The 18,272-nt window shown below is 40.0% G+C and overlaps 2 protein-coding genes across 2 annotated transcripts in view; both read left to right on the top strand.

Annotated features, from left to right (window-relative positions):
* LOC144696700 (protein bicaudal D homolog 1-like) overlaps positions 1-18,272 on the top strand; it is a 259,120-nt gene that overhangs the window by 193,950 nt on the left and 46,898 nt on the right. Inside the window, exons 4-5 of the mRNA XM_078568325.1 lie at positions 7,140-7,577; positions 10,961-12,070. Coding sequence (XP_078424451.1) covers positions 7,140-7,577; positions 10,961-12,070 — 1,548 coding nt within the window. The remainder of the gene's footprint in view (positions 1-7,139; positions 7,578-10,960; positions 12,071-18,272) is intronic.
* LOC144696699 (FYVE, RhoGEF and PH domain-containing protein 4-like) overlaps positions 13,544-18,272 on the top strand; it is a 428,322-nt gene continuing 423,593 nt past the window's right edge. Inside the window, exon 1 of the mRNA XM_078568320.1 lies at positions 13,544-13,547. The gene's annotated coding sequence lies outside the window, so the exon portion shown is untranslated. The remainder of the gene's footprint in view (positions 13,548-18,272) is intronic.

Below are 18,272 nucleotides of genomic sequence, written 5' to 3'. Positions count from 1 at the left end.
AGACAGTGTTACTTAGTTACTGAATGGAGGCAGGCTTGGGATGGAGAAGATAAAGGGTCACAGGCTCAGCTTATAGAGTAATTGGATGCTGAGGTTCCAAAGAATCTGATTCGGTCTACTCTAGAGCCTGGAGAGGGGGATGGAGTTGATGCTGAAAGTACAGAATTTGTGACACAGTCCAATGATGGTGGCTACAATTTATCCGGTTTTTAAAGGAAATTATAGCTCCTCGTATTGGACAAGCAACCTGACAGGACAGCAGTGGAGAGAGGTGATAAAGAGGTAGAGCTGGGTGTTATCAACATAGATGTGGAAACTGAATCCATGAGTGCACTTGGTGTTGCCAAGGGGTAGCATGTGGGAAGAGGAGGAGGCTAAGGATGGTTCTTTCGAGACAAGTGTATGGGATTGTTAAGCATGCTTTTGCTGTGATTAGATATGTACAGTATGAGTTGGTTAGAAGAGGAGAGGCATTTGGCACTATGGGAATAACTGATTGAAGGGATTCAAGTAGAGAATTGCAGGAGAGATCTGGAAGATAACATCTTCAAGAACTTTGGAGGGAATGGGAAGTTGGAGATGTAGTAGTAGTTTGTGGGGATATGTTTGCAGTTGAATAAGATATGGCACAGAAGATTTAGATTTTAGTCAAGCCTATTGTGTGAATGAGTAAGATGCACATCTACTATTCTACATATAATTACATTTCAATCACAGCTCCACTACCATAGGGAGTGCCTAGCACATGAAGGTTGGGACTATCAAATGGCACTGCTCACCCTGGATACCTCTTAATACTTTCTAGTTGCCTGTAATACCGAAATCTAGAAAATAACCATCTTTCGAGAGGAGGAATGACACTGGAAGTGAGGAAATTGAGAGTAAGAAAGGGGGAAAACTAAAGGCCTTTGAAGAATAAAGAGGACAAAATTAATTTTTGACAGTACTGCAAAACAGGCCGTAGAGGATCAGCAGACTAATTGTAAATCCCACACATTTTCTTTTCCATTAAAGTCAATTAGGCAGGGTGCAGTTTTGCCATTGTCCATTTGGCACCACTACTGAAGACCAATTTCAACACCAAACGCTCAATGACAAATTTAATGCCAAATATCCTCCTATTCACTGTCAATTTCTCTGCAGCTTTACAATACTTTCAATAAACAATGGGGTGCATGTTGTTTATTTTCAGTGTTGGGTTTGCTGAAACAGAGTTGATTGGATTACTATGCATACCAACACATTGTAAAATCGGTCTTAATAAGTTCCATTAAACTGGGGTGACATTGATAAGTCACAGTGAGTTTTTTATGAATGAACATCACAGTGAAATGCTAAAAGGCACATCCACACACACGATTTCCTAGACTCAGCCTAAATTTCACAGCTGAAGCAGGAACTGATTCTGCCACATTTTCCCAAACAGAAGGGAATACAATGTCAGGTGAGTCAACAAGGATACTCTTACTGACTTCCTCGCACCTAGTGATGGTTGGGGATGAGGGGTAGGTGGGGGTGATGGAGGCGTGAGACCCAACTTTCCTACCTGTCCTATTGATTATCCTTGGGCATTGCACTAGAGGAACCTGAATAGATGGAGGGGGAATTAGCAGGAAATGGAAACTGTGGGCAAAAAATGTGGAATATTTTGTAAGCAGAAGTATTGATAAAAATTATCTTTTTCTCCAACTGCCAGGAGTTTTGACATCTTACATTACAGATGCATTACATTTTTCATTGTCACCTTTCATGTAGTCCAGTGAACTTCAACTCATTTGGCAAAACAAATAGTAATAGAAATCAGAAGACTTTGGACCAGTGCTCATTTTGTTGTACAATTTTGATATCATTTGATAATACTGGTACTCTAACATTATCCATCATGTACCTAAACTCATGCATTTACCTAACTGACATGAAATTGATTGTCAATTTTTCTATTGACTATGCCAAATCTAGTCGATAAATTGGAGAAGTCATTTTTCTAACACCATTTTCTATTTAATTGTTTCGATGTCTGCTGGTTTTTTGCTTTCAAAGGTTTCTCACAACATGGATTTAATTCTGAGGCATAGACAAGGCCAGAAAAAGATTGTGACTAATCTCTGATAAACTAACAAATTAACAGAATAAATTTATCAACACAGTGCAAATTCCACCAACCATTTGCGTAATTAAATTTGAATCATTAATTTATGATTTAGCTCTGGACAAATTCCCTGATCTTGGTGACAAAATAGTGAACAACTGCTCTACCCTGTCACGGTTATAACATGTTGCCCAACAGCTTGTGTAAACTGGGCGATTGGGAAGAGATGGCTTTACCCGAGAGTCACTCTTAATGCCATATATAAATATATATATATTTTACCACAGTGTAGCACTGGAGAATACAAACTGACTGTTTAGAGAGAATACCATCACTATGTGATGTGCTATCATCCTCCTTAACTGTGTTTGTGGTCTTGTTACTTTTTCTTTTTGTATTGTGTATGAAATATGCATCTTCTCTTTTTTGAATTCCTAATTACATCTCTTCTGATGCAGGTCATTACACTCTATCTCTCCATTGGAAAAAGTGTGAGTGATATTACTAGAACAGAAGGCTATTGTCAGATTATGCAATGTGCTTCTCTTATGTTGCTATGGGAGGGGGCTTGCCCTTCACTTGAGGCTGATGGATGATGATTGAGATGTAAATTATTCATAGGGTGTAGTTTGGTGAAAGGATACCAGTAGATCCAGAAATGGAACATAAAGCAAAAGATTACATGCTGCAGTGACCTCTCCAAAGTGCTGAAATCAGATTTACTGTAATTTTTAAACAGGCCAATAGAAAGTTTCACTTATATTTCTAATTCTATTTATAAAACCCAAGATCTTATTAGCCTTTTAAAGGCTTTATCAACCTGCACTCAGACTTTAAAGGAACCAGGCATGGTTGTTAATTTTGGCTTTAAAACGATAGTGTAAAACAGGCTATTGATTTGGCCACCGCTTCTCCTGATTTCCCTTTATACATTGCTTTCAACGCAAGTGGAAATCAGAAAGGCGTTTATCCAGTGACCAAGTAAATATTGTACATTTTACACTTCCCGTGAAAGTCAAAATAACCCACGCTCTTTTAAAAAGGTTGGGAGAATGAATTCCTCCTTCTCTCTTTAAATAGTAGTGCCATGAACCTTTCACCAGCTAAGAAGGTAGGCAGACTACCTGCTCCCAGGTAGCTGTAAGACAGGTTATGTTAGAATGGTCTGGAGTAACCCACCCACCTTTTTTTGCCCCAGGCAGCGTGTTTCTGCTTGCAAAAATATATATAAGTAACTGATCTCACCACTCCACCGTACAGTTCATTGAAACACCACACCTATCTGCCTTCCAGAAGGAACCATTTAACATTTGGTGTAATCCAGTGTCACAACTTTTGCACCGCCTCTACTATTCCTCAGTGACAACATGATGATACAGTAAGAGTGCAATGTAATGAAAAGCTTTCATTTAGCTAATTTAAATGGAAAATGCACCAATATCTTTCAGTCTATTCTTTAAAGATATAGAAATATTTGGAACATTTTTTAAAATAGATACTTGGGAAATGGAGAGCAAAATAAGTGCAGAAAGCAGGAAGTTTGCTGTACTTAGGGGTACCATTGGTACCCCATTTCCCCCCGGTGTCATTGTAAAATGTGACTAATTTAGTGTTGAAATGTGCCAGGTTATGGTTGGGCTAAAATCCATAAAATTCAAAACAAGAAATATTAATGCACTTTAAAAAAAAACCTTGGTCTACCCACTACCATCTTAACCATTATGAAAACATGATTGTAATAGAGTAAGAACCAGACATACGACCACATTAGCTGTGCCCCTTCCCCACATTTATTACTTGATGAAGAGGTTATAAACAGCTGAAAATGTATCACTTGGTACCACTATATATGATCATCCCAAACACTAGTGAAGTGTAACTACACAGTATGTCTCTACTTCCCTGCTCCTGTTAGGCCAGTAACATTTTTTGACATATAAAGTATTTGGATATTTAATGTTTGTAAACAAATATTTATATGAACAATAATTCAGATATAACATTTGATTGATCTGGTGATTGTTCACAATGTCATATCACCCACACAGCTTCGCTAGTTTACACGCACTGCTGGATTCCCTCTTGCTGCCCCTTTCATTGAGCTGATGGTCTGTGACTCCACCTCCTCCCAGCAATATTCCTACTACCTTGGATGTGACAGTCCCTCCCTCCCCTTTCTTCCCAACATTCCTTCTCTTTTGCCCCCTTTGACAGTGAATAGAGAGAGAAACCTTCAACTGAAAATGTACTCCTTCACTGTTAAGAGGTTGCTGCTATTTTACATCAACTGCTGATATTAATGATTGTTCCACTACGGACTGCTCTACTTCAATTTTGAAAAAGTACTTTCAAAGCAAATTTATTTATTTAAAAAGAACAGAAATTCTGTACTCTAAAGGTTAATGTATTCAGGTTTATTCCCATTTTTCTCACTCTTGGAAAAATAACAAGCTTTCTCTTAAGAAGTGAAAGAGAGTCGGGTCCACGTAAGTGCAGAGCAGATGTTGGAAAATGTTGAGAATGCTGCAGCTCCTCACTGCAGCAGGACTCCCCTGAGGTAACCCTAAACTGTCAATTAGACTGCTAATCATCTGCTTTAGTTGTTTTTTGTGTACTGCGAAGTAAAGGTAACTGATGTTTCTGCTGGGGGTAAAAGAAAATTTCATAATTCTTGAATGTTATTCATGCAATCATTTCTCGAGTTATGTTTTGTTTTAAATTAATGAATGAATATTTTTATTTACTGGCTGATTATGTTCATGTGCACAGAAGCAGCAGCTTATCAGGTTTTTGAAAATGATCATTTCCTATGACCATGAAGCAGGCTGTATTTTTTTGTGTTCTGCATGACTATTTCAGATGAGTTAACTTTATTTAAGAGGTATCTGCTGGTGAGTTTGTCAAGTATAGTGCGATGGGAGGGTTGGTGCCCCTCTGGCAGAGGCTCGGCATTGCACACAATTTGGTTCCCAGTCTTGCAACCCCATGATGTTCAGTATATATGCCAATTCATAATTCTATTTTATTTTCCCAAAGAATTAAACAGAACAAAATCTGGATGAGAGCAGGCTAATGTTTTTAAAAGAAAGTGACCGCTGGATAAGTGAATGTCACACATTGTGGAAAATAAATCATTTTTGGAATGTATTTACTCAAGAATAATGGTAATAATTCACCAAAACTAATGCATTAAATTATAATTAATTAACCAAAACTAATGCATTAAAATATAATTATAATTATAATGAAAATTATAATTTCTCCTTCCAACTATAGTTTTCTCTTCTTCTGTCCTGAAGACACCTTGCCACCTGCTGAAATAAAACCAGAAGATGCTGAAATTGCACAACAGGTCTGTCAGTATCTGAAAAGAGAGAAGACAAGTTGTTGTTCTGGGTAGAAAAACTCTGAAAAGAAAGCTCTCTACCAAAAATAGTCTTTTCTCCTTTCACATGCTGTCAGGTCTGGCCTATCTTTCCAGTTTCAAAATAGAAATGGGTATGGTTACAGGAAAAACAGGTCCTCTTTAAAAATAACAAAAATGCCGCCTTTAGAGAGCTTTTATCCTCAATTGTAAAGGTGAAGGGGACTGCAATTAGTAAAGGGTTATCTGACATTATACTAAGTTCATTAAATGCAGGAGGTATTCCTAAGGACTAGAAAGTCCCCTACAGGACTGTATATTATTTTACAAAGGGCCTAGAAACGACATACCCAGTAAGTTTAACATCTGTGGTAGGCAACCTCAATGGAACAATTTTGAGAGATCAAGTGGATAACAAAGTTTGCAAAACAATTTTTAGCATGGAAAGAAAAGAGAGGACTACTTTAATTAGTCTGCTGTGCAAGGGGTTTGAAGCTATTATTCAGGTAATAGATGGGGAAGTTGCAGTCAGTGTACATTTGAAAGCTTAGAAAGCTTTTCCAAAGGTTCCTCAGCAGTGAGTAAAGCTAAAGGTAAGGAGTTGTGGAACAGGAAGCAAAGTAGGCCACTGGGTGGATAATTCGTTTTAAAATGTCAAACAGGGTGGGTTGTGAACAGGAACTTTTCAGGCTAGAAATTTTGGGATGACCCATCCCCAGGAGTTAGTCTTAGGATATAGTCTATAGATATTTGTATTCATGTCTTGATTGTGGGAGGCAAGTTTGCCAAGTGTGCAGATTATGCAACGGTTCAGAAAGGAATCAAAAGATTCTTCATGATAAATCTACAAAATCATAAACTCATTGCAAATCTTTTTTTTTGAAAAAAAAAACAAATGCTGGGTTACATTGGTGGAAGGCAAGAGTACGAAACGAAAGAGATTATAATGTATAAATCATTAGTCAGCCTCTATCTGAATCACTATAATCTTAATTCTAGAAAGGGAATGCTTATAGATATGTTGGCTTTTACAAAATTCAATTGCAACATCAGTGGTATAATTTACTGGCTTCCACCACTGTTACAAATATTCATCACAGTCGGTCTAGTGCAGATACTCTGTGTTAGCAAACTTAGTCAAGTGCTAGTAAACAATTGAGTTACTGGTAGAAAGTACACTGGGCTTTCTGAAAAGCAATGCAAAATCTGAATGCCTTGTGCTTGCACATCACAGGCATTGAGACAGAACAATGGAGGGATCTTCCACCAATGTCATTGGCTCCAGCATCACCAACACTGCTCTCAACAAAACTTTTAAACTCCATGCACACTTGCATGGAACGCTCAAAGCTCTGGGAACTGAACTGTGCAACTGCCCCTGGTGAACCAGGACCAGCTTAACATCTGATCTTATGGCTGATAAGCTCATCAGTCTTCTGACAATTAAGCTGCTGACCTTGGTTTGATAACCAGCTTAGTTTCTGCCTGTCTAGTGGTATCTGTTACATGTAGGCATGATGCCTTGTGTGTTGTGGAAACCTCAACAGTTTCAACAGCATCATGTGAATATCTGAGTGCCTGTAAGCATTTAAAGATTAAAGTGCTCACAAAGAACAATATGAATTAATGGCAAAATGAGGTTATATTCGCAAAGGGCTAAATTTTGTTTGTGTGCTGTCTAATCAGGTAGAATATGAAGGCCTCAAACATGAGATTAAGCGTCTGGAAGAGGAGACCGTCCTACTCAACAGCCAGCTGGAAGATGCTATCCGGTTAAAGGAGATTGCTGAACACCAGTTAGAGGAAGCCCTGGAAACCTTAAAGAATGAGCGTGAACAGAAGAACAACTTGCGCAAGGAGCTCTCGCAGTACATCAACATGAGTGACAGCATGTATAACAACCACATAAACATCGCAGTTGATGGGCTAAAATTCTCAGAGGATGGCAATGAGCCGAATAACGATGACAAAGTGAACGGACACATCCATGGTTCTTTGGTAAAACTCAATGGCGATTACCGAACATCAAGTACCAGAAAAACTGACAGCCCAGCTCTTGTCTCTGATCTGTTCAGTGAGCTCAACATTTCAGAAATGCAAAAACTTAAGCAACAGCTTATACAGGTATGAATTCCATTCTCATCACCCCACCCCACCCCACCTCCACCCCACCCTTATCTTTTTATCTTTGCTCTTTCATTGATTTTAGTTCTCTACTATTGCTCCAAAAGAGCAATTTTAGTTGGTCTTTCAGTAACATGCCATCACTTTTAAGTCTTATATCAGTCAGATCTGTGCTATAGTAAAAAGTCTAAGACTAACCTGAGACCTGTAGAAGTGCACATCGAGCCATAATTTGACCTTACTCTGTTGTTGGTAGGCTTTGCCTTTGATCCATTGCTTATAGGAATGAGTAGGGACAGGCATTTTGTGTTGGACCCCCTGATGTGACCCCATGAAGCTCTATAATGCTGTGAACAAGGTGGTCAGTTCACAGCCCCATCATTGCCTGTTCCTGATGCCATGAATAAAACATCTTAGTGTTACAATAGGTGAAGGTAAATACAATGCACCTGCTCTGATGCCAACTTGAACCATTTGTTTCCAGTAAAGCAAGGGATGACCAAGAGGTACCATTAGGTGAACAAACATATTCCTTTGTGATTTGTCAGGACTGGGGGAAATTTAGTAGATTACTTTAAGTGTAGGAATCATTTGTATTAATTCAATTCCAGATTCGCTGTAAACATTGCAGCTTTTGGGTTTAAAACATGAAGGTTCAAGCAATGTATTGATTTTAAAATACTCTTGCTTGTTTTCAAATTCCACCATGGTCAGCCCTCCCTATCTCTGTAATCTCCTCCAGCTACACAACCCTCTGACATACCTGCACTCCTCTAACCCTGGCCTCTTACCCAATCATAATTGTTGCACCATTGGTGGCTGTGCCTTCAGTTACCTCGGCCCAAAACTCTTGAATTCCCTCCCTATATCTCTCCAGATCTCTACCTCACTTTCCTACTTTAAAACGCTCCTTAAAACCTATCTTTTTGACCAAGCTTTTGGTCATTTTACCTAATATCTCATTATGTGGCTCGCTGTTATATTTTGTTTTATAATGTGACTGAAGTACATTAGGGCATTTCTTTATGTTAAAGGCACTATATAAATATAAGCTGTTGTTGAAATAAATAGAACCTTCTGCCAGTTGTTGTTGTTTCTCTGTTTGCTAAGACTCTCCATGAAATTTATCAATGAGCTTGAGGTTGATGAATTTAGATTTTAAATACTCACAAAGTAAACTTACTGTGCAATGCTTGTATTTGTACAATAAACTCTAATTGGATCAGTTTAAATTTGAGAATGAATATATGACCTTCATGTTCTGGCCATTGGAACGCCTCACACTGCTTGTATGTAGCATCATAAGATCATACAGCATAAAAGGTCATTTAGCCCATTGTGCCTGTGACGACTCTTTGAAAGAGCTATCCCACTGCCCTGTGCTATCCCTATAGCCGTGCAAAGTTTTCCTTTTCAAGTCGGTATCCAATTCCCTTTTGAAAGTTATTATTCAATCTGCTTGCACCACTCTTTCAAGCAGTGCTTTCCTGATCATAACTGGTAAAAAAAAATATTTCTCCTCACATCACCCCTTTCTTTTGCTAAATATATTAAATCCATGTCCTCTGGTTACTGACCTTTCTGCCAGTGGAAGATACATATTAAATAAATTCCAAATTTGGAATGAAGAAGTAACAATTAGCCTCTTTCTTTGTTTAACCTCGCTGACCTCTACTATAACTGCATTCCTGGAGAACAAACAATTTTCAGCGGCCAGGAAAGAGTCTGGATCATGGCTGAAGTGTGCATCACAGATTGGATTTGTTACTGCAAAATATAAGATATGAGATTTTCAGTTTCCCACCCTTTCCCCTCCATAAAAATTCCAGTCAAACAACAAAAAATGACTAGTCTGAAACGCTGCTTTAAATGGAAGACGAAGGTTGCTTGTATATGGGTAAAGCTGCCAATACAGTAGTTCTTGAGTTGCCTCTTCATCAATGTTGGTTTTGGTCCAAGTAGAAGTGCAAGTACTAAAACAGTACTTGGATAATCCAGCGCCCTCATTTCACTGGATTACACACTCTTCTCCTGCAAAGTAATCTTTACTGACATGCTGATTCAATGAGTTTAAGTTATCTTGCTACACTACTGAAGGATTTCACAGAATCAAACAAAAATAATTGCTGCACCTTGAGAGGTTTTTGAAAGACCCTTTGTCAATAAGCAAAAGGTATCAATGTGCAACTCACTTTGTTCAATTCTTCTAAATTCAATTGATGATAAATAAGGAATAATGATTCTGATAAATAGTAATCTGGTTACCAGTAATCATAACCAGAAGCACCAAATCCTCCCTTATACTGGTGCTACAGGAAACCAAGACTGAGTAACATGATTGAAGTAATAAATATTGTGGAAGTAAAGGGATGTACTATTTGTGCAGCAACCTGGTTTGTTTCAGGTGGGCCATACTATTGATCATTTCTCTACAACCCTGATGTTGTCATTGCTATATTGTCATCGTACCCACTGAAAGAAGCTGGTTACTCCCATGATTGGTATTTTATCCCAAACCCTCAGTGCTCCAGGTTCAGGTTTCTCATTCTCCAGCCAGAGATAGCAAGAGAATTTGATTGAGTTGCAGCTTTCCTAACATCCATGGCAGTTCATTGAAACTAAAGGCCTTGTTTAATTTTATTAGAGATACTTCACTGTGTTTCTGGGTGGTGGAATATTCCCAGCTCCATAGCAGATGTGATACCATGAAATTCTGTTCCAAAATCAGTGGAGTGCTCTGTCCACAAAACTTTTATCCTCAGCTATGATGTCACTGCAATAGAAACTCTCAGTGCCCCATTGGAAGGTTTCTACATCAGCTGCTCTGATCACTAGCTCTGAATATTAAAAATAAGAGGTTTAATAAAAATCTCTTCATGACATTTAGGGTTGTTAGATACTTCAGATTGCTTTGCCCAAAATAAATATTTAGAAAATAACCATTAGATGCATTCTCCAATCTAAAAAGGTGCACAGTGCACTCCAGCACGAGGTGCAAAGAGGGGCCTATGGTAGGAAATTCGGTTACATTTAGGTGACTTATTTTACAAATAAAGCTAAAATATACTCTGGTCTATTGCCTGCAGATGTAATATATGGCACTGAGGAAAAGGACGGATATGTCAGGGATGTAAGATCATGGAAAGAGACATGAACAAGAGAAAGTATGAGTATAGGTCATTGAGTAAAGGTACTCATTCATCAGTGGAAGTTTGAAAGTCTAAGAAATATTGGAAATAGATCAAGGTACCTTCTGATGTCAGATTATTAATATCTTAACTATATATTGGGGCTTTTCATATAAGAGATTATATATGTGTTTGTGTGTGGAAGTGCTCACCATAAAGTAACGTCTGCAATTTATTATTTAACCTGTTCTGCAGGTAGAGCGAGAAAAAGCCATTCTCTTGGTCAATCTTCAGGAATCACAGACACAACTGGAACATACCAAGGGTGCGCTTACTGAGCAACATGAACGAGTTCACAGTCTAACAGAGCATGTCAATGCAATGAGGAGGCTTCAGGTCAACAAGGAGTTAAAGACAAACCTGGAAAATGAGAAAGGGCGGGAGTCTGGGGAAGAAACCCATGATTATGAGGTGGACATAAATGGACTAGAAATTCTTGAATGTAAGTATAAAGTAGCAATCACTGAGGTAATCGATCTCAAGGCTGAACTCAAATGCTTGAAAGAAAAATACAACAAATGTGTGGAGACATACACAGAGGAAAAAACAAAGTATGAAAGCCACGTGCAAGAGCTGGATGAGCAAGTGAGCTGCCTGGAGAAAATGAACAAAGAATATAATGAAAAAATAACACATTTTGAAACGGAAATTAAGACATTGACAGACATGGCAAATGAGGGTCATAATACTCTCAACACAGCCCAGGATGAACTAGTAACTTTTAGTGAGGAGCTTGCTCAGCTCTATCACCATGTTTGCTTGTGTAATAATGAAACCCCTAACAGGGTCATGCTGGACTATTACAGGCAAAGCAGGGTCACCCGCAGCGGAAGCCTGAAAGGACCAGATGATCCAAGGGGAATTTTGTCTCCGCGACTTGCCCGACGAGGCATGGCCTCACCAGTTGACTCAAGAAGCTCACCAGACCATTCCTCAAAAGACAAAATGGAGGCCGGTAAAGAAAATGCACAACAGAGCCCAACAAAAATGGTCAGCACCACAGTCTCATCTATAATAACTGCTCCTCCCTCTTCCCCTGTCTCTGACAATAGTGACATCAGAAAGGAGCCCATGAATATCTACAACCTGAATGCCATCATAAGGGATCAGATAAAACATCTGCAGAAGGCAGTAGATCGATCTCTGCAGTTGTCACGACAACGGGCAGCTGCACGGGAGTTGGCACCAATGATCGATAAGGACAAAGAAGTTCTGATGGAAGAGATCCTGAAACTGAAATCACTGCTAAGTACAAAACGTGAGCAGATAGCAACTTTACGGACAGTTCTGAAGGCCAATAAGCAGGTAGGATCATGCATGCAAAACTGGCAAGTCCTGAATTTGCCTTACACAGGCTTTGGCTGCTTTGTATTCACGTGCAGTTTTCCGGCTCACTTGTGAACCCTGGTTATAGCCAATGGAAAAGTGATGTAAGTTCTAGAAAGGATGCTGAAACAAACCAAATAACTGCATACCAGTGAGTTTAACATCAACAGTACTGAGAAAATTGCTGGAGTCTAAAGGTTGGACAAAGTATAAAGAGAGAGAAAGTCAATATAGAGTCAGTCATAGAGCCATAGAGGTCTACAGCACAGAAAAAGGTCTGTCAGCCCATCAAGTCTGCACCGGTCAAACAAGTACCTAACTATTCTAATCCCATTTTCTAGCACTAGGCCCATAGCCTTGTATGCCATGGCATCGCAAGTACACATCCAAATACTTCTTAAACGTTGTGAGGGTTTCTGCCTCTACCACCCTTTCAGGCAGTGAGTTACAGATTCCCACCACCCTCTGGGTGAAAAAATTCTTCCTCACATCCCCTCTAAACCTCCTGCCCCTTACCTTAAATCTATGCCCCCTGGTTATTGATCCCTTCACCAAGGGGAAAAGTTCCTTCCTGGCTACCCTATCTATGCCCCTCATAATTTTATACACTTCAATCGTGTACCCCCTCAATCTCCTCTGCTCCAAGGAAAATAGCCCCAGTCTATCCAATCTCTCCTCATAACTAAAACTCTCCAGCCCAGGCAACATCCTGGTAAATCTCCTCTGCACTCTCTAGTGCAATCACATCCTTCCTATAATGCGGATTCCAGAACTGCACGCAATACTCTAGCTGTGACCTAACCAGCATTTTATACAGTTCCAGCATAACCTCCCTGCTCTTATATTCTATGCCCCAGCTAATAAAGGCAAGTATCCCATATGCCTTCTTAACCACCTTATCTACCTGTCCCGCTATCTTAAGGGACCAGTGGACATGCACACCAAGGTCCCTCTGATCCTCGGTACTTCCCAGGGTCCTACCATTCATCGTGTATTCCTGTGCCTTGTTTGTCCTGCCCAAGTGCATCACCTCACACTTATCCAGATTAAATTTCATTTGCCACCGATCAGCCCATCTGACCAGGCCGTCTATATCCTCCCGTAATCTAAGGCTATCCTCCTCACTATTTACCACCCCACCAATTTTCGTCATCCGCGAACTTACTGATCAACCCTCCTACATTCAAGTCTAAATCATTTATGTATACCACAGACAGCAAGGGACCCAACACCAATCCTTGTTATATGCTTTTGTGAAAGGCAGATCACATTTAACTAAACCAGTAATGTTCTTTGATAGAGTCACAAAGCTGGTGAATGGAGGCTTGTCAATGGATATCATGCATGGATTTTACCAGGCATTTCAGAAGGATCTACACAAGAGGCTGCTAGCTAAATTTGTGGTTTATGGAATTGGAGATAAGATTATGTCATTATTAGGAAATTATTTTAGGAGGTAGGAGAAAGAAAATTGGAATAAAAAGTCAGGCATCCAGAAATATGTGGTGTCCCCCAGTGACTAGTTTCAGGGATCTAATTATTCCGTCCAACTATAAATAATTTCAATTTTAACAGAATGCCGTCTTTCTTGACCCAAACTTTCAAAACCTGAGGAAAGACCTTGACCTATCTTGGCCCGAGTCTGAGGAGATGTTTTCTCCAACAAAGACTGATTCTGCCCTTAACCTTGAGTTGAATTTTCCACTTCATCAGACATGTCTGTCTGTTTCTAACTCAGATCTGAACTGGTTTCAGGCACAGCTTATATTGGAGTAACTATTGGCAATCTACTCGTATCTCAATTATCCAACGCATCAGACTCATTTGATTCTTCCCAACTTCCTCCTTTGTGAACCTCTTGAGGTAAAACGTGATCTCAGTCACGGCTGTAATCTCCCTCTCGCTTAATAAAACCTGTTGATGCAGCCATCTTCGAAAGTCAGTCCACCCGCATGTACCAACAGTCTTTTCTCTAAGACCGGACCTTTTGGCCTATTTCCCAGCAAAAAAACCTCAGTTCCTCTGCTAGTTTGCTGGAAGCTTCTCCAACCCAAATTTGTTTGGCTAGGGAATCCACAATCCCATCTCATTGCCAGTCTATGATATCTTTCAGGACTAAAAGAGACTGGTGCATGCACATGGAGTTCAAGAACCCAACTAAACGGGTTTATTCCAGTTTGCTTATGTATATACATACACAAATGGCCACAAGAGGGTGCTATTAAAATTTTGAAAAATCCTTGGATAACATTCTGCTTTGTGGATTCATGACCAAGGTCAGAACAGGTGGGATCGTGGGATGTAATGGAATGGATAGCAAGCTGACTACAGAACAGAAAACAGAGTAGATAGGGGTTAAATGTAGTTACTTAGACTGGCAAAAGATGTAACACAATGATTGGTGCTGAGGCCACTGTTCACCATTTACACAAATTACTTGGACTTGGTAGGAAGAATAAGAAGGCCACACACGCCTTCAGAATATAACCTCTAAATGAGATAGACGAATATGGAATCCTGAAGTATGGATAGACAGATCACTAAACATAGGGATGCAGGTTAATAAGGCCATTTTTTAAATAAATAAAGCACTGGAGTTCATTTCTGGAATTCAAAACCAGAGCGGTTATGTTTAACTTGTATAAAACCTTGGTTAGACCTTATGTGGAGTACTGTAAACATTTTTGGTCTCTAAATTATGTAAAGGATATAGAGGCACTGGAGAAGGTGCAAAAAATGAACTGGGTATACTTGTCAGAAAAGATTGAGCAGGCTAGATCTCTTTCCTCTGGAAAATAAAAGACTAAAAGGTGAGCTGAAGGGGCATTAAGGTTATAAAAGGGTTTGATAGGAGCTGTTGAGAGGAGCTGTTTCCAGAAGAAACCATACAAGGATATATTGATGGGGGTGGATGAGAAAGAATGGGCAGAGGCTCATGTAGAACAACAGCTTTCATTTATGCAGCATTTTTAAAGTGGTAAAACATTCAAATGCTTCATGGAAGCATTATCAAACAAAAAAATTAACACTGAGCCACATAAGGAGATATAAGTCAGATGAACAAAAGTATGGAAAAAGAGGTAGTTATAAGGTGTGTGCTGAAGGAGGAATGAGAATGAAGAGGTTTAGGGAAGTAATGAATGAGCTTAGGGCCTAAGCAGCTGTAGGAAAGGCCGCCAATGGTGAAGCAATTAAAATCAGGGATACACAAGAGGCCAGAATTGGACAGATGCAGAAATCTCAAAGGCTTTTAGGGCTGGAGGAGATTACAGAGAAAGGGAGGGGCGAGGTCATAGAAGGATTTGAACACCAGATGAGAATTTTAAAATTAAGGCTCTGGGCCAGAAGCCAATGTCAGTCAGCGAGCACAATGGTAATCGATGACTTAGTGCGAGTTAGGGCATGGGCAGCAGAGTTTTAGATGAGCTCGTGTTATCTAGGGTGGAAGATGGGAGGCCAGCCTTAAGACCATTGCAGTAGTCTAGAGGTAAAAAAAAAAGGCACAATGAGGGTTTCAGCAGCAAATGGCTCAAACAATGTTAGAGCTGAAAATAGGTGGTCTTGTTGATGAAGCCGATATTTGGTCAGGAGCTCATCTCAGTGTCAAATATGACACCAAGGTTGCAAGTAGTCTGGCTCAGCCTCAGGCAGTTGCTAGGATGATCAATGGATTCAGTAGCTAGGGAATGGAGATTGTGGCGAAGATTGAAGACATCTTCCCAATATTTAGCTAGAGGAAATTCTGCTCATCTAGTACTGGATGTCGGACAAGCAGTCTGATAAATCAGAAATAGTGGAAGGTTTGAGAGAGGTGGTGGTGAGGTAAAGCTAGATGTTGTTGGTCTTCGTGTAGAAGCTGACATTGTTTTATTTTTGGATGGTATTGCTGAGGGACAGCATGTAGATGAGAAAGAGGGGGCGAATGATAGATCCTTAGGGGTGTAGAGTGGGTAGAGAAGCCATTGCTGGTGGATCGATAAGAATGGATCCAGGCAATGGTAATCCTCCCAGCTGGATGACAGAGGAGAGATATTAGGAAAGGATGGTATGGTCAACCGTATCGAAGGCAGCAGAATGGACAAGAAGGAATGGTTTACCAGGGTCTCAGAAACATAGGATGACATTGGTGACTTTGCTGAGGGCTGTTTCAGGACTGTGACCAGGGCAGAAACCTAATTTGGAGAGATTCAAACATGGAATTGTGGGGATGGTGGGCATGGATTTGCGAGGCAACAAGACTTTGGAGAAGAAATGGAGGTTAGATGTGGCAATAGTTTGCAAAGAGGGACCAAGGGTGAGCTTTTGAGGAGAGGGGTGAAGATGACAGATTTGAAGGGGAGAGGCAAGAGAACTGTTAACAATGTCAGCTAACATAGGGACAGGAAGGGAAGTTGGGGGCTCAGAGGTTCAGTGGGAATAGGGTCAAGGAAGCAGGAGGTTGGTGTCATGGCAATGATGAACTTGGAGAGTACATGGTGATAAATAAGTGGAACTAGAAGAAGATGCGAGTTCAGGTCTAGGGGAGAGGGGAAATTTGGGCCAGCGGGTAAGAGGAAGTGAGGAAGTGGCAGAAGTAGCTGGACGGATGGTCTCAACCTTTGTGACAAAGAAATGCATGAACTCCTTACACTTGTTGTTGGAGGTGAGATGGGAGGAGGCAGGGGAGATGGGTTTAAGAAAATGTTTATGGTGGAGAATGAAGTCATGGATCTGTTTGGCCACATAGCCAGTTTCAATGCTGTTAAAAGTATGTAATATAAAACTATAAAATAAATTCATAGAGTGAAAAAGGTTCGGGTTGATTTAATTGATGTTTAAAATAGTGAAGTAAGGCTAGATAGGAAAGGACTCTACCACTTAGTAGGGGAATTTGGAACAAGGGGACATAAGGGTGATGATGTTTGTAGTATTGGTGCATATCGAGTTCAGGCAACCTGTTATTAAGTGCTGAGGCCTCATACCACTGCATCACCCTGGGTATCACCGATGTCTTGTCCATGAGTAATAACATGCAATAGAATTGTAAGGTCTCAAAAATAATGTTAATGAAATTATGCCCCATGTCTCAGCTCTTGAATAGTTCCCATACAAGAGGGACCTTTTTGATGGACCAATAAGAGTGACAATAGGTTCCTCATTGTTTCCAAATAAGAATTATCATAACAAAGTGCCTCCTTTAGCACACCACTGATAGTTTCTGGATAGTTAGCCTGTATAGCTACCTTGGTTTCTGTTCCTTAAAGAGCAGTTTACTTGGTAGTTGCTTCAAATAGCTGCACGTACATCTAGGGATTTCTTTCTAATCTGGTTTCCTTGGGTTTCATTGCTAAACCTATTCACATCAAACTGCACCATCTTTGGATATTAGTTGAGCAAACTGTTAATTGACCCCTGCCTAAATGACTTGAAGGTATCGAGTTTCTCCTCTTCTTTTACCTGCCGGTACTGGAGAAGGACATGCAGGATCAGAAGAAGAATGCAATACACGTTCTCCCAGGTATCCAAGATGCTTAAATCCTTACACAACCTAGACCTGCAAAGGGCTGTTGGCTGGAACTGGTTTGGATGAAAACCTTCCTCAACCAGTGGATATCAGGCACTTGTATATAAGACAGCATTTGTTTTGGCCGCATGTTTCATTCACATTAATATGGGCTAATATAAGCTGACAGAGCCATGTATTCTTATGCTGTGGTAAATTTTGCAATAAGGTATGGGTAAGAAGCATTGTAACAGTGTAAATTTATGCAATTTATGAGCCCGTTTACTTTGTCAACCTTGAGAAGCCCAGCCGATTGCTTTCTGGCCACAGCTGGAACAGTGTTCACTCTTTCTACTACTGGAATGTTGGTCTCTCACTACTTTTCAGAGTGGGATGGCTTTCTGTACTAAATAGAGCCACTTCTCTTCAGTAGTGACTTTAGTAATAATGCTTTTAATCAGGACTTGGAAAAATGAGAGGATGAGATACAGGCACTCTTATGAGAATTGGTAGGAAATGTAATATATTATAACATTGTAAAAGTTCGTGTTTTACTGAAACTGCACTGCTACATTTGATAGAGAAAGCAAAAGTGGTATTGCAGATAAATGCAGAATGTCAATGTGGCCTGAGTGTCAATATCAGCTGTTCCTCCCATGGAGAGTCCCAGGTGGGTGGCCCATACTTCCAGCCAGGAAA

This window comes from Cetorhinus maximus, chromosome 22, assembly GCF_964194155.1.
Source record: "Cetorhinus maximus chromosome 22, sCetMax3.hap1.1, whole genome shotgun sequence".
NCBI classification, from domain to species: Eukaryota; Metazoa; Chordata; class Chondrichthyes; order Lamniformes; family Cetorhinidae; genus Cetorhinus; species Cetorhinus maximus.
Note: the sequence above shows the minus strand (reverse complement) of the source record. Positions and strands in the feature narration are given on the sequence as shown.